The sequence below is a fragment of the Mytilus trossulus genome, chromosome 3 (genome assembly GCF_036588685.1).
Source record: "Mytilus trossulus isolate FHL-02 chromosome 3, PNRI_Mtr1.1.1.hap1, whole genome shotgun sequence".
In the NCBI taxonomy this organism is placed as follows: Eukaryota; Metazoa; Mollusca; class Bivalvia; order Mytilida; family Mytilidae; genus Mytilus; species Mytilus trossulus.
Genome location: NC_086375.1, coordinates 6,105,185 through 6,123,203, shown reverse-complemented (window position 1 = coordinate 6,123,203; position 18,019 = coordinate 6,105,185). Strand labels below are relative to the sequence as shown.

At 31.6% G+C, this 18,019-nt stretch overlaps 1 protein-coding gene across 1 annotated transcript in view; it reads left to right on the top strand.

Moving 5' to 3' along the window:
- The first annotated feature begins 1,203 nt into the window (after positions 1-1,203).
- Positions 1,204-18,019, top strand: part of LOC134710047 (dystroglycan 1-like) — a 32,338-nt gene continuing 15,522 nt past the window's right edge. The window contains exons 1-3 of the mRNA XM_063570200.1: positions 1,204-1,316; positions 11,766-11,959; positions 16,133-16,322. Coding sequence (XP_063426270.1) covers positions 1,310-1,316; positions 11,766-11,959; positions 16,133-16,322 — 391 coding nt within the window. The 5' untranslated portion in view covers positions 1,204-1,309. The remainder of the gene's footprint in view (positions 1,317-11,765; positions 11,960-16,132; positions 16,323-18,019) is intronic.

Here is an 18,019-nt window from a genome sequence, read left to right as displayed (position 1 = left end):
AAAAAAAGTAACAGTTTTTCAAAATACAGTTTATAGTACATAACAGCTTCAGATCATCTGTATTTGTATCTGCCATATAACTGCGTATACTGTTGTTACTTAAAACCTTATATACATAGCTTGATAGAAACACTTCAGAAATTTGAACAAAATATTTTACAAATGATACTGAGAAGATCCTGAAAAAGTTTTACAGTTTTTTAGTCTAAACAATATTTTATTTTTCAAAAAGTGCACAAATTGTAATTATACAAGATAGATATTTGGATTCGAAAACAAAACAAAAACTTATATTAATCCGTCTCCCTTTAAAAAAAAAATTAGGAACAAACTCGTGTAATGTAATTTTCAATTCTCATTTTACATGTTTATTCTGTTGTCTGCCCGTTACTCAGATATGTCAGTTTAATCGAAAAATGTGATCAAATAATTTTTTTTTTAATATAATTATGGTCTAACATGTAACTGAAAAAAATGTAAATGTTTCGAAAATAAGGTTACATTAAATTTAAGTATCAACATGTAAATCGAAATCGACATAAAAATAGTTGTTATGACCAGATCTCCCTCACGGTTTCTAAAATAAATCTTTGTACAACTTTCAAAGTATTTTCGTTTTCCTCATCACTGATGAGTTCACTATATCTAATAATAATGTGTGTATATTAAATCACATCATGCAGAAATGCACCTAAATTGCCGATCCTCAGCTTATTTTTCGCGTTTCCTGCTATTCGAGATAAAAATTGTGGACATAATCATTGTTAATAACTTGAAAGGTTAATGTATTCAAAAAGAAGTTATTCCAAATGTTTAAAGGAAATTCCCGAATGCCAAGTTTTAAATTCACAAAATGATTACAGAAACCTGAGATGGTCTTATAGTAATCTCAGCAGAAACGTACATATTATTTACACGTAGCAGTCATAGTATTTGATCCAATATGCAGATTTGATTTCAATAGCAATTTTATTCTAAATAAAATTTATGAACGTTTGGCACTGATTTAAATTAGTGTCTCCTTCACGACAGTCTTGGACATAAAAACTTTTAATATTAAATAAACGACACTGCTATTTTAATGTTGTCAAACATCCATTTATACTATCCACACTAATATGTGTCCACACTTGTAATATAAACAAAAAGTTTATTTCTTTTCCGGAGCTAGTCCGAGATTGACTTATACTTTAATTTCATATGACCTGGTTTCAAAATATTTCTTTGTTTTCTTGTGGTTATATTTATTAAGACACAGTAACCTGTAGAAGAACTGGAATCTTATTTCAGTAAAACAAATGCGAGTAATATGAGAGGTAAATGATGTCTCTAGAACATCAACATACATGCACAAAACACAAGGGATCGGTTACTATTAAAAATATAATCAAATTATATATCTCCTAATCATAGGACTCTTATCGGCAATATCGTGCTTATCCATTTCAGCCTTTTGTAGATTTTGCAAATATCGCAGCATTTACAAATTATCATTATCATCATCTTCAGATAATGGTCAGGAGTCGTAGACTACTGAAAATATTGACAAGGCGTAGGTATGAGGGAGCTTTCTCCACACATGTTTTATCATGTTTATATGTACAAAATAAAAAAGCTAGTACAAAAGTACTCACAGTTAAACCTGGGCCATGCCTCAGCTTGTCTGGCAAAAGAGCCGTTGGACGTCAGAGTAATCTCGGACTAAGTTAAACCTATCTACATCAAATGGTGGTTTCATACCTGTCAACTGACCCATATTCTGTGGGTGTGACCCGAGATTTTCACAATTCTGAGGGATCCCCAGGGACACCCGCTGGGTCATTGAAATAACCCGGTAATTGCGAAAATGACCCTATTTCACCTGCATTTCTTAGCCTTGAGCAGGTTGGGCTCAAGTCATGAAACATGGGGTGGTCCCAGGTTTGTGGGATAAACACGTTTTTCTGGGGTCGAAAAACCCCACAAAACTGGGGTAAAAAACTTCGTTCATACTTTACACATAAACTGTGAAAAAGCGCACCATGTCATCTATTGCGGTAATTTTTATCCAACATGAACTTTTGTTTACGTTAAGTTGTTTGCCATTGCTATATGTATTCTTTTGCGTAAGTCTCCGGATAAATGGGCTTCATAACCGGAAGTGTAAAAATCATGTCATTTATCAATAATATCATATTATTTCTTTACTTTCTAGACAAATTGTCTTTCTCACTAACTTTGTCGACTACCATTACTCCATCTTGAACAACAATGCATGTGCAGTATGAAACAAAGCTTTCTATTGGTTGATTAATCTTTTGACTTTTGTTAAATTCTATGGAGGGCATAATTAACAAAACAATACCAAAAACTGTATTTCATTTTGTATCGGAGATGCTGAGATGATCTCCCTTTGCAAGAATAAGGAATGACTCAAAATGAACTATATTACTGTGTATGAAAGAACAATTAAATGAAGATGTAAATGAAACTATCTTATGATGATCTAAAATATAGTTTCCAACTTACTATATATTTTTTAGAATACTTTGCTATTCTTATGGAAGAATTATACCTTTTGAGTGAACTTGTTAAAATAGACATATAAAAGAAATACAAGACATAGCATAAAATCGACCATACAAGGGCTTTTATGTCGGACAAACTTGCTAGAAACTTGTGTGTGTGGTTTATATACAATAAACTACATGCTGTCAAATCCTATTATAAGGATATAAAAACATAACTATAAAAGGAGAATGATAGATTATATAAGAATAAACAACTTGTTAATAACTATATTCGAAGATTAGACATTTAGACACAACTCAATGTTTTTATTTATCTTTATATTATAAACTTTATATATATTCATTACTAATTTTGTAGTTTCTTGTAATGGGGGTGACTGGCTATATCGCCCTTGCATGGTCGATAACAAGCATTCTGTTATATTTCTATTATAGCTCTATTTTAACAAGTTCATTTAAAAGGTATAATTCTTCCATAAGAATAGCAAAGTATTCTAAAAAATATATAGTAAGTTGGAAACTATATTTTAGATCATCATCAGATAGTTTCATTTACATCTTCATTTAATTATTCTGTTCATACACAGTAATATAGTTCATTTTGAGTCATTCCTTATTCTTGCAAAGGGAGATCATTTCAGCATCTCCGATACAAAATGAAATACAGTTTTTGGTATTGTTTTGTTAATTATGCCCTCCATAGAATTTAACAAAAGTCAAAAGATTAATCAACCAATAGAAAGCTTTGTTTCATACTGCACATGCATTGTTGTTCAAGATGGAGTAATGGTAGTCGACAAAGTTAGTGAGAAAGACAATTTGTCTAGAAAGTAAAGAAATAATATGATATTATTGATAAATGACATGATTTTTACACTTCCGGTTATGAAGCCCATTTATCCGGAGACTTACGCAAAAGAATACATATAGCAATGGCAAACAACTTAACGTAAACAAAAGTTCATGTTGGATAAAAATTACCGCAATAGATGACATGGTGCGCTTTTTCACAGTTTATGTGTAAACTATGAACGAAGTTTTTTACCCCAGTTTTGTGGGGTTTTTCGACCCCAGAAAAACGTGTTTATCCCACAAACCTGGGACCACCCCATGTTTCATGACTTGAGCCCAACCTGTTGAGATTGATTTCATATTAGGTCCAAGGACACAGTTATCATCCTTTGGTTTTCGTTGTCTACGAATATAGTCCCTAGTGTAAACAGTGTATAACTTGCATGTTTTATTTGATACACTTTCCCAATTAAGTTCTTGCTATTAAATGCATGAAATATTAAGTAGGGGTATGTAATTACATGTCAAATAAATTTTGGTGCTGAATCTTTATGTTAAGTAGTGAATTGGTCCAGTTCTAAAAGGTCAAATATTATCAGGTCTGAAGCTGTCAAACTGAATTTTACACCCTCTTAAGGGCATACGATACAGTTACAGGGAAGGTAATGCCGTTGCTAACGTAATTTGTTATTTTCGGGACGTCAAACTGTGACATATCGGGAAAAGATGCATTTTTCGACTGATTTTTATCATTCAAACTGATTTAATTTGAAAACGAGTTCATGGACCCCAATTTTTCTAAATGGCATTTGGTTTCATTTTGCAGGGAGATTATTTGACCAAAATTTTATAAAACTGTAAATAGAGGATTTTTTTTAATTGTGATATAAATGCAGTAAAAAATTACGTTTTTTCCTCAATTCATGAACATTTGATAAATATGAGTCATTTCTGAATAAAAAATGCATATTTTTTAAAGATATTTATAAAAAACAGAAATTACCGATTATTAAACTAAAAAACAATTTGTTTTTATCTTTTATAACAAAAAAGTTATGTCTTTCTTTCGAAAAAGAAATTACGGCCACAAATCTGAATTTCGAGCAAACATACAAAATTTCGACCTCATTTTACGCAAAAAGTAGCACATGAAGGTATATTTTTTATTACATATTTGATTTAATCAGGTAAAAAATAGCCTATATGCAAATTTTCATGAACTTGTAAATACAGGATCAAAACTGTATCGTATGCCCTTAACACAGAATTGTCAATATTTTGAGTTAGAGCTGGTAGAAGTTTCTATAATTTTGATATTATTTGTCTCACTGGTAGTACACTATACTGTAAAAATCTTTTTGAGAAAGAGCAGGTGCGATTTTTTTAATCATGTTAATTTGAATTTATTGTCTAAAAGAAATGCACTACGTATACGAAATAACTGTGTTCTCGGGCCATACAATGTATGTCAATGTCGAATAATAGCTCTACAGAGCTTATGTTGTACTGTTATATGTATAACCGACTTGAAATAAATCTTTTATGCTTTTATGCTTTATGCATATGGACCATAATTTGGTATTCAGCCTTTGGTTTCTTTTTGCATCCTTTTTATAAGTTCTAAAATTTTTACTTTTATTTTGTGGGTTGTGTTGCTGTTGCTGTTGCTAGAAAAAAATAATACATTTTGATTCACTGTTTACGTGACATGAAACCAAACAGGAAACCAATCTTTATTTTCTTTATTTTGCACAATATAATTCAAAAGGCATAAATAAACTCCATTACTAGTGTTACTTGCTTCATGTTAATATTTAAAATCTATTTTCAATGTTATATTAAAGTTTTTTTTTAAACCTGACAGGACACCATAAGAAACCGAAAGCATTTTTTAGTTTTATTTTATTGCAAAATCTGCTTAAAATAATCTGAACAGTATACTTTTTCTTAAAATCCATCTTAAATGTAACAGTATTATAAAACTTCTAAATATTTGCTTGTTTTGAAAACAATTAGTACAATTTATTCAGAATTTTCCATATTTTCTCCATTGATACAGGATACCATAATCGTTGTGTCTTGATGTTTAAGCCAAAAAAATGTATTTATATTTGGTTTTGATAGTCCAGTTATATACAATTTATTCCAAATCATTGGCAATGTAACATTCTTTAAATCCAGTAAAGAATTTTTTTTTAACTTGGAATTAAAATCTTTAAAATAGGCACAATGTGATACTTATGACCTGTACACCATCTACATGGTTTCCACATTTTAACCTACTTTAGTGGGCTAAAATCAATAAAGTACTTCCTTTCATGTCATGCATGGCAAAAGTTTACATCTCCTTTGACAAGTTTATTGTGTTTCTGATAAGTGTTTGCAGAACATGAATAAAAAATATGAATTAAAAACTGTGACAGGATTCCAACTTTGTACATTCTAAGTGTAACGGTATATTATCATGTATTTGTTATTAAATTATATTTATTCACCTAAAATATCCAGTAATATTTACTGCTGAAGTTAAATCAATCCAACGAGCATTGGTACAATGATAAGAGACGTAATTTCGATTGATTTTTCCAAGGACTCTTCACGTCATTATCGGGAAACGAAGTGTGTTCTAACGTCTGTCAAATATGAAATCGATTTTGTCAAGTCATTGGGCATTTATTTTCACACAGGATCATATGTAACATTATGCACATAGGAAAAATAACAGACCACCGGCGCAATCTCTTTGACAATTGTATTTTCCTCTTTTAAACAAGACGAAACAAGTCTACAGATTATGTTTGCTAACATCCCGTTGGAAACAAAAACAATGTTTAGACCTAGTATTTCGTACATCCGGCCGTAATGGCGTTATCACATGTTAGTCACGTGTTTCACGTATGACCGGAAATGGTTAGAACTTAAGGACAAAAACAATTTTAATAAATAACTGGACTTCTTTTTCGTGTGAAATGTAACGCATAACGACAACGTAATTTTCTTACCTAATTATTACGAAGATCAAAACAAGAATGTAAATCATCTCGGATTTACCTGTTTGAACATCTCGCGAGAGTTCATATTTGCATATTGTTTTTAAGAATTCTAATACAACAAAGCAGATTACATCATCCAAAAATTGCGTTATGAAATCGGACACAACAATCACGCCACTGTTCTTACATCTGCTACATAAATACTTATAGTTCTCGGCATTTTCTTCTCACTATTCTTATTGGTCGATGTTCTTTTTTATTTGAAAGCAAAAGTTACGAATTTGCCCGTGACGATTATCTATAAATCAGTCAGCGTTATGCTCTTCGGAAGCAATAAGTAACGCGAGAAACTACACAAAAATACGGTTGTAGAATCTTTGAAATTCGTATATTTTAATTTTTTTTCTAGGGAAGAGTAGCATACACTTGTATGTTGATAAAAATAATGGCATCTTTAGATGTAGTTGCAACTTTTCTTACAGTAATTCACATTTTATCACTTTTCTATAGTTATAGGAAACGGAGCCCAATAGCAAATTATGGTCCATATATGTAATATTCCTTTGAAATACCGGCAAATTCTTAATTCTTCCATGAACAGGAAGTTCATCTAGCAATGTAAACTGTCAAATTAAGTGACCGATTAAGTGCATGGCTTCACTTGACAGCTTTGGTGTCAAACACACTGTTAATTAACACCAATTACCTTAGCTTTAGGTCGTAAATAAATTGCACTATTGGTTTACAAACTTATAGTTACTTCCCCTTATTTGTCACGATTCAAAATTATTCCTTAATTTACGTTTTATGGGTGAAAAAGATAAAATCACAATAAATATAAAATTCAAATACATATAGAAAAATAACTTTTCATTATTTTTATACCTTTATACAACATGTACAACAATTTTTAAAAAAAAGTTGAAAATTATTTTTTACATTTATACTTCCTTTAACAGTATTACTATATTTTACTACAGTCTGCACCAAAATCTAATTCAACTACTTGTCCTAAAACCAATGTTTTAACAATTTTCTTTTTGGGCCAAACAAAACTTTGCAAAAAACTTACATGACTTACTAGTCCGAAAAAACTTTTACCAGTCAGGGGCATTGGACTAGTGGCTAACCATGCAGACTGTTACTATAGTCTAATTTCCTTGTAAGTTGAGAGATGGTGTGTTGAAAAGGTACACAGCCAGTAAAAAGTTCATATGCGTTATGACCTGAGATTTGATTCTTCAATGCAGGTCATGACCTGCATTTTCATTGTCACAGATTGACAGGTATGTGGTTATCCTCAGGGCCGCTGGAGGCTGGCCTTGAAGTCCAGAGTGGTTGACATTTCCAAACATACCAAAGATCATATAATAAGAAATCGTGCTACTCTTAGGGTCTGGAATATAAATGCATGGTCATGATGTTGTAAGAAACAACCAGCATTTGCAATTTCGAAAAGAAGAGATTGTTCTGTGTGTTCTGTACGAAATGTCCCTGGTGGTAAGAAAAGGTCGAACATGTATATATGCATGTGTGCTGTCTGTCATGAAGTTGTTCATAAATCATGTAATTAAATATAAGAAACCAGCTCAGCAGACAATGTAACAATATCTTTCTTGAAAAAGTTTTATCATGTTTATCATGTTTATATTGAATCTTGATTTTTGTATTCCAGGCAACTTAAGAATAATCACAAACTTTCTTTAATTTATAAGACAATGTTACTTGAATCAGTGAGTAAAAAAATCTCAATTCTTTTGGATTAAAGTGGTCTAGATTAAGGCAAATATTTGCCGTTTCAGTATTTAGGGACAAAATAAAAAAATCAATAAAGGATAAAAAAAACTTAGTTCAAATAGTTTAAGGTAATGAAGGTGGGGTGGGGTGGGGGAAGGGGGTCAAAACTGCTACAAGTTTTGGTAAATGATAACTATTTTATATATCCTAATTGGTCAATCAATTTTTCCCAAAAGTTAAGAGGGTGATGTAGAAGGGCATGAAGGGAGGGGAGGTCAGGAAAAAAACTATGAACTTAGTTTTTATACGACCACAAAAATAAAAAAAAAAATTGTTTGTTTTTTGGTATCACGTTGTCGTCATCGTCTTCAGCGTCGTTCAAAGACAGATGGTTTCTGATTTAATCATGATAATAACTTAAGTATAAGTAAATAGAAATCAATGAACATAGTGGTAAAACTATATTGATTTCTAAGTTTAAATTTGAATAAAATTTAATTCAATTAAATTTGATCCATATACTCATATGGTCCAGAACATAATCACAAAAGGAAGGTTGTGATTGATTTTTGGGGATATTGGGGCCATAAATGCGGCCCAAATGAGCCTTTTTGTAGTTTTGAGTCAATTGTGTTCAAGTGTTTAAATCTCTCTGAAAATATACCACAGATTTCTATACTACATAGGGATGGTTATCATGGTTATGAGGGTTATGGCTCCAATCATTAAGCAATTAGGGGCAAAAAAGGGGGAAAACAAGGATTTTCTGGTTGAAGGAGTTTCCTTGGACAAGGGTTAGGGTTAGGGTTAGGGTTTTAAAGCAGTATAAGGGAGGTAATGCAATTAAAATTCAAAGAATACTGTTATATATATGTTTGATTACTTGATTTCCTCCCCTGGAAGTTGAACACTGCTTGTTTTCAAAAGTTAAGAGAAGAAATCTTCAATTGCACAGTATTGAGCAATAGATTTGTTAGATCTTTGACAACATTTATATTATGACAAAAACCTTTAATATATTTAAAATTTGATCACAATCCAAATTAAGACAGTATCAAACTGAAATATTGTGACCAAATTTGCCACAACTGTTTAGGGTTTGACCACTGCGGTCGTATAAATCTGTGCCCTGCAGAGCACCTGGTCAGGGTCCCAACCAAGGATTATATTGTCTAAAAGTTTTGACAACTTTTGATGTCTTACAGTGGACATGGTCAAATGATGGTGGACAAGTATTTGGATACACACCATTTTGATAAACATGATAAAAAAATGTTGGGTAAGATTTGGGCGAGGTAAAAACAAAGGTTTTTATATGACCGCAAAATTTGAAAATTTTCGTCGTATATTGCTATCATGTTGGTGGCGTCGTCGTCATCGTCGTAGTCGTCGTCCGAATACTTTTAGCTTTTGCACTCTAACTTTAGTAAAAGGGAATAGAAATCTATGAAATTTTATCACAAGGTATATGACCACAAAAGGAAGGTTGGGATTGATTTTGGGAGTTTTGATCCCAACATTTTAGGAATTAGGGGCCAAAAAGGGCCCAAATAAGCATATTCTTTTTTTTCACACAGTAACTTTAGTTTAAGTAAATAGAAATCTATGAAATTTTGACACAAGGTTTATAACCACAAAAGGAAGGTTGGGATTGATTTTGGGAGTTTTGGTTCTAACAGTTTAGAAATTAGGGGCCTAAAAGGGGTCCAAATAAGCATTTTTCTTGGTTTTTAAGTGAATAGAAATCAATTGGAGTTATCTTTCTTTGTATACAATAGTAGTTGAATCAACTTTTTTGCACTATAACTTTAGTATTAGTGAATGGAAATCTATGAAATTTAATCATAAGGTGTATGACCACAAAAGGAAGATTGGTATTGATTTTGGGAGTTTTGGTCCTTACAGTTGAGGAATTAGGGGCCAAAAAGGGATCCAAATAAGCATTTTTTTTTTTCGTGCCATAACTTTAGTATAAGTAAATAGAAATCTATGAAATTTAAACACTAGGTTTATGACCATAAAAGGAAGGTTGGTATTGATTTTTGGAGTTTTGGTCCTAACAGTTTAAGAATAAGGGGCCCAAAGGGTCCAAAATTAAACTTTGTTTGATTTCATCAAAAATTGAATAATTGGGGTTCTTTGATATGTCGAATCTAACTGTGTATGTAGATTCTTAATTTTTGGTCTGGTTTTCAAATTGGTCTACATTAAGGTCCAAAGGGTCCAAAATTAAACTTAGTTTGATTTTGACAAAAATTGAATCCTTGGGGTTCTTTGATATGCTGAATCTAAAAATGAACTTAGATTTTTGATTATTGGCCCAGTTTTCAAGTTGGTCCAAATAAGAGACCAAAATCAAACTTTGTTTGATTTTATCAAAAATTGAATAAATGGGGTTCTTTGATATGCCAAATCTAACTGTGTATGTAGATTCTTGATTTTTGGTCCTAATTTCAAATTGGTCTACATTAAAGTCCAAAGGGTCCAAAATTAAACTTAGTTTGATTTTAACAAAAATTGAATTTTTGGGGTTCTTTGATATGCTGAATCCAAACATGTACTTAGATTTTTGATTATGGGCCCAGTTTTCAAGTTGGTCCAAATCAGGATCTAAAATTATTATATTAAGTATTGTGCAATAGCAAGAAATTTCGATTGCACAGTACTCAGCAATAACAAGAAATTTCCAATTGCACAGTATTGCGCAATAGCAAGAAATCTTCAATTGCACAGTATTGTGCAATAGCAAGTATTTTCAATTGCACAGTATTGCGCAATAGAAAGAAATATCTAATTGCACAATATTGTGCAATAGCAAGAATTTCAATTGGAGTTATCTTTCTTTGTCAAGAATAGGTAGTTGAGTCAACTCAAATCATTGTTTTTTTTATACAATATACAATGTATATTCACTTTTACTACCAACTGATAAATTAAGACAATCTTTACCATTCAGTGATAACAAGCACATTTTTACATTTTAATATTTTATGATGTATTTAAATGAGTAATTATTGTTGCAAACTCCATTAGAAAATTGAACTGTGATTAGTTTTGAAATGAATGATAGGGGGATGTGAAAAAAAAAATGGGGGGGGGGGGATTGTAATTCAATTTTTCTCATTTGAAATTTCATAAATAAAAAGAAATTTCTTCAACCACTTTTTTGAGAGGATTAATATTCAACAGCATAGTGAATTGCTCAAAGGCAAAACAAAAATTTTAAGTTCATTAGACCACATTCATTCTGTGTCAGAAACCTATGCTGTGTCAACTATTTAATCACAATCCAAATTTAGAGCTGTATCCAGCTTGAAATTGTTGTGTCCATACTTGCCCCAACCGTTCAGGGTTCAACCTCTGCGGTCGTATAAAGCTGCGCCCTGCGGAGCATCTGGTTGGGATTTGTAATTTTAAGGACCATAGACATGATAGAAGGAGACAAGTTTAGGGGATGGACACGTTTAATTAAGTTACATATTCTTCACAATAAATTTTAAAATGATATTCCAACATCTGTTTGCAATAATTCTTTGGTTCTGTGTCAAGTGCAGGACTTTGCTTCTGAATCCCAGAGACATGTTAGACATGTTTATGTGATGTTAGAAATGAATAACAAAAAAAGCCTTCTTATTTAACACTCCTCAGACTTGTGGCACATGTGGCATTACATTATATATTCCCATTTTTATCATCTTGATTGTTACATGTGTTATATTACTTTTGTTTTCAGGTGAAATGCCTTCAGAGTTAGCTGGAATGACAATGATTGTGGTGTGTCTAATGGTAGGAGTAAGATGCTCAGAAAACAAGAAATTTGATTGCTTGATAGGACTTGATGAAAGTACAGTTATATATTGGACAGCAGGAGAACCACTGGCTTGCCAGATAGAAAAACTGAAGTCAGATGTTTACACTGTTAATATAGTATGTTTCAACTATTTATAAAAAGAAACTGTCCAAGGAAAAGGGAGAATATTAAGCATGTTAAGTACTCACAAAAACGTGAAATAGGCTAGATACATGTATTGTAAACTTTAGTTGCTTTCTTTATGCCACGTTTTTTTAATTTGTTGGTTTACGGATTTTCCCCATGAAAAAATCGGGTCGGTCAGTCGGGAAAAGACAGAAAAAAAAATGCAAAATAGATAGACATTTCACCTTTCTAACAAAATGTTTTTTATGCTATTTTGTCATCATTTCAAATTTAAGTTCAATGAAATATTCTTGCTCAGCTGTCATAAATATCGCATGACATTGTCTAATGATTTGCCGTAAAAAAGAAGGGGGTGTTCACAGACAAAGACGAAATTAAATCGTCTTTTCACAAACGAGAAAAACAAATTCGCGTAGCTCTTAATCAATTCCAGAAAACTTGGTGAGTAATGATCTTCAAAAACGAAAACTGATAAAGAAAAAAATGTAAAAAATGTCGTACGAAAATAAGTTTCAACACAAGTGTCAAAAACGTAATAGACTCGTCCACGGAAAAAAACGAGAATATCGGGTTAATCTAGTGTCATGCATTCCCGTTTTTAATCCAAATGGATGATATTTTTGTTTATTATCCATGAAAGACCCTCATGAAACAAGAAAATTCTAAATGATTTGTTGATATTCAGAACTTTTACTTCCAAGGTGCTTTCCACCTGTCCACATTTGGACAAGTCTATTTCTATGAGATTATGCATCTTACAGACTGATGACAAATAAAGGAAACAAACTTATTGTGTAATGGGTTTTAAACACAGATTTCGTTCCATAAAAGTATTTGCGTAAATGACATTTCAAGGTCAGTTAATTGATTTGTCTTTTTTTAGAAACGTAAACTGGAAGTTTTATTTTCTCACAACAGAGACTGTTATCAATTTCGTAAGTAATACATGCATTTCATTTCTTAAAAAAAGAAGAATTTAATTATTTTTCAGGGATAATGAATTTGTTTGGGTTGGCGGGAATAAAAAAGCATGAACCAACAAATTAAAAAATCCTTGCCTTAACATGTTTAATGTCATTTGGACCCTAGTGGAAAAGTTATCTCATACATGTAGGCAATCATACCATAAATGTCCATGATACAAATATGGCTACTTCATTTTACTATTTTTATATATAATCCATTGTTTGCCTGTTCCATGTTCAGTAAAAAAGTTGTATTAAACACCTGTTAAAGGATGTGGTATTATTGCTAATGAGACTAATATCCAAAAGAAGGCAAATTGTAAACTGTTGATTTATTGTTTTTTCATGGGATGCCAATTTAAGTAGAAACCAAATTGTAAACAGTTGATTCATTGTTTTTCATGGGATGCAAATTTTAGTAGAACTCGTGGATACAACTGGACTACATTTTAAATGTTCAACGAATAAGAATTATCAAAAGGCTTATATATGCAGACTTTGTCCAAACCCCTAAATTTACTATCCATGAAATACATGTGTTTTTCATCCACAATTATTGGAAAATAAATGAATCCACAAATACAGGTCATCATGCTTCAACAATGAGCAAATCCAAAACTTATGCATTTTGTACATGTACATACATCTGTCCTAAGTCAGGAATTTGATGTTCAGTGGTTGTCTGTTGTTCATGCATATCATTGTTTCTTGTTTTCTTTTATAGGTTAGACTGTTGGTTCTCCTGTTTGGAAGGTTTTACACTAGAAATTTCTAGTTCACCTTTCCAAAGGAAATATGAGGTTTTGCCATCACTTGGTGTTCACCTTCGTCTGTTGTCCATCTGATGTAAACGATTTCAAACATCTTCTCCTCTGAAATACAAAACAAGTTCTAACAAACTCAATGATCCTTAGGATATCTAGAACTAAGTTTTGTCTTATTTTTGTTTTTTTAAGAACATGACCGCATGGCTAAAAATAGAACATAGGGGTAAACGTTTTAGATGATCCCCTAAGGAGTTATTACACTTTAAGAACAATTTTATAAAATTTGTTTATCATGTTTTCTTACTTTAAAAAATCTTCTCCTCTGAAATTAATGAATTAAATTTTAGTTAAATGATAATTAGGGTATCTTGAATAAAGTTTGTCTTTCATTTTCTTTTTTTTTTTTAAAAACATGACAGCCATGTACAAATAGAACATAGGGGTAAAATGCAGTTTTTGGCTTATATATCAAGAACTTTTTTTTAATATACATGAAATATATAGTGGATTGGCTAGAACTTATTTTATTGGAAAAAAATTGCTTTCAATTTTATTGGTGTGTAGGAAATTCCTTTTGCAGTTACAAAAAACCATAAGGGACATGGTCTTAACAATAACTTTCAGTTTTGGCTAAATCCAGAGTCATCATTATTTTTTTTCATAACTTTTTCAAATCAACTGGCATTTTCATAAAACTTTACAATTATTTCATTTATATATATCATTGTATATATTGATCTTACAGAATACCAGGTTGTTAGTTAGTTTGGTGTATTGCTGTCATTCTATGGATTAAATAAATAGGTTAAAAAAAACACTAAAGTTTTCAGTTTTGGCTAAATCCAGAGGTCATCTTGAACTTCAATTTTTTTCATAACTTTTTCTAATCAACTGACATTTTCATAAAAGTCTATAGCTATTTCATTTATTTATTGGTCTTACAGAATACCAGGTTGTTTTGTAGTTTGGCGAATTGGTGTCATTCTTATGGATTTAATAAAAAGGTTAAAAAAAACTTATAAATTTTCAGTTTAGACTATCATTGGATAGTCATCTTTAAACTTTTTTATAACTTTTTCAAATCAATTTAGATCTTCATATAAGTCTACATCTATCTCATTAATACATTGATCTTACAGAATGCCAGGTTGTTTGGAGTTTTACTATCAAATTTACAGAATTATATAATAGGTGAAAAAGGGTGCATCAAAGTCAAAAATATGTCTGCCTAAATTGCTTAAAATGACCATAATTTCATTTTTGAAGGATTAGATAATGGGACATTGGTATTGGAACTATATTTAACATTTTATGTTATTAAGACAATAATTAGTAATTCAGCATATGATAATATTTTTACTAGTCCAAGAGTTATTGTCCCTTTTTAAATTATTTCCTTTATTTTAAATCAATATTGTATCTGAGGCTGCAAATATCAAATCAAATATATACATGTATATTCATACTGGTTTTAAAAAACAATAAAATGTATGGTTCTGATACACATAAGTTTATATATAAATGGAATTAACTAGCACATTTTAAATTTTGTATTCACACCAAAGTCTATTCTTTGATTTTAAGACATAAACTTGCAAACTTAGAATGGGCATTAACTTTTTTAATGAATCAATATTAAGAATGCAACGGCCCATCCATCTGATAAATATTGACGGTCCCTATTATAATTTTTGTATTAGATTTTTGTGTATGTCAAGAAACATAGCCACTATATATCATGACTATGTTTTAAATGGAACATACATGACATATGTGACAAAGGACAAATGTAGGAGTAAAATAAAAAAAAAATATTTGCTTTTGAAGAAAATAAGATATATACAAACATGACAAAGATTATTAAAAGGTATTTTAAGTCACTCATTAATCATGTGTTAAAATATAAATGTATATATTGAAAAGCAAAAATAATCATTGATGACATATTAAAGTATTTTATGAGCCTCTTGTTTGTGGTCTTTACTCTTTGTAGCTTGCTGTTCATCCAATGCTCTGTGTTGAAGGTTATCTTTGACCTATAATGGTCTAATTTTGCAAATTGTGACATGGATGGAGAGTTGTCTCATTGAAACACATATATCTATATGTAGTCATGATAGTTGATAATTTTAATATTAATATTGATGTTATATTTGTTGATTATTACAGGATAGGAATGGTACAGACTGGTTGGAATATAAATATTGATGTTGAATTTGTTGATAATTACAGGATATGAACAATGATGAATGGTACTGACTGGTTGTAAATATTGATGTTGTATTTGTTGATTATTACAGGATAGGAATGGTACAGACTGGTTGGAATATAAATATTGATGTTGAATTTGTTGATAATTACAGGATATGAACAATGATGAATGGTACTGACTGGTTGTAAATATTGATGTTGTATTTGTTGATTATTACAGGATAGGAATGGTACAGACTGGTTGGAATATAAAAACACAGATCAGCTGATTGTTGGTGCTCCTGAAAAGGAGCATGTAGGCAGCTCTAGTATATTTATCAACGTTAGATCTAAACATTGTACATCAACTGTTCCCTGGAGAGTGGAAGTAACATTTGTTATAGAATTTCCTCAACAGATTTCCACAGCAGGTATATATATATATACGCGAGGGAAGAACCAAAAATTTGCGAAAGCAAATTTACAGATCTAACATTGTTGGGTTGATGTTTAGACGAGTTATATACATATATAAAGTGCGATGGGGACGCTAAAGTACGATGGTCACGCTAAAGTGCGATGGTCTATGCTAAAGTCCGATGCCTCCATACGCTAAAGTGCGATGGTCCGCAAAAGTATATATGTACAAAACGTAGTTTGATTATGACGTTAACAGTCTTTTTTACAAACCAAAAATGAACATGTCGGAAGATGAAATAAATAATGGAAGCGAACAGATGCATATATATTAGTGTTTACGTTTACGTTAAACTATTGTCGATTTTATTGAAGAGTATAAACATCGGTTCAATAAAGGTACATGTTTTCAAGCGTAAATCATAAATTGTCCATTAAAACATCAGTATGTACATTGTATTAAAATATAACATGTATTAATACTCGCTACAAAGAAGGAAAAAGGTCAAACAACATCACCTTTCTCTCCTATTTAAATTAAAACTTGTACAAATACATTTTATTTATTCCGCGACAACGACCAAATTTTGTATTTGCAACTGACACGGGGATGTGTTTCCATTAATAGGCTGTGTAAACGGCAAGCTACATGTACATCAATTATCCAATACGCCCCTCATCCTGACCATGCATGAAATTCTTGCCACTAGACGTTAAGCAACCATCAATCAATCCGATACACCCGAATGGTTAAAAAATTTATTTAAAGGAAATATAGTATTTGTGACACCTAAATAACCTTTTTAGCAATTATAACTAGGTCAATCTTTTAAATTTAGAAAAAGTCACATAAGAGTACCGGTAAAGTAAACATTATATATTTTATCATAGCAAACTAGAATTTACAAAAAAAAGACTTGTTTTTAACATAAGTGCCCTTAAACCCTTCTCTTAAATCCATCACACTTTAGCGTGCTTTACCATCGCACTTTAGCTAACAAATAAACATCGTACTTTAGCGTGAAACACCATCGTTCTTTAGCGTAGACCATCGCACTTTAGCGTGACCATCGCACTTAAGAGTACCATCGCACTTTAGAGTCCTACATATATATATATGTTACATGTATGTCAGTCCTCTATGATTAAGCTTCCCTACATGTATGTCAGTCCTGGGTGATGAAGCTTCCCTACATGTATGTCAGTCCTGGGTGACAAAGCTTCCCTACATGTATGTCAGTCCTTGGTGATTGAGCTTCCCTACATGTATAAGAGTCCTCTGTGATAAAGCTTCCCTACATGTATGTCAGTCCTCTGTGATAAAGTTTCCCTACATGTATATCAGTCCTGGGTGACAAAGTTTCCCTACATGTATGTCAGTCCTGGGTAATAAAGCTTCCCTACATGTATGTCAGTCCTGGGTGACAAAGCTTCCCTACATGTATGTCAGTCCTTGGTGATTGAGCTTCCCTACATGTATAAGAGTCCTCTGTGATCAAGCATCCCTACATGTATGTCAGTCCTGGGTGATAAAGTTTCCCTACATGTATGTGAGTCCTCTGTGATAAAGCTTCCCTACATGTATGTGAGTCCTCTGTGGTAAAGCTTCCCTACATGAATGTGAGTCCTCTGTGATAAAGCTTCCCTACATGTATGTGAGTCCTCTGTGATGAAGCTTCCCTACATGTATGTCACTCCTCTGTGATGAAGC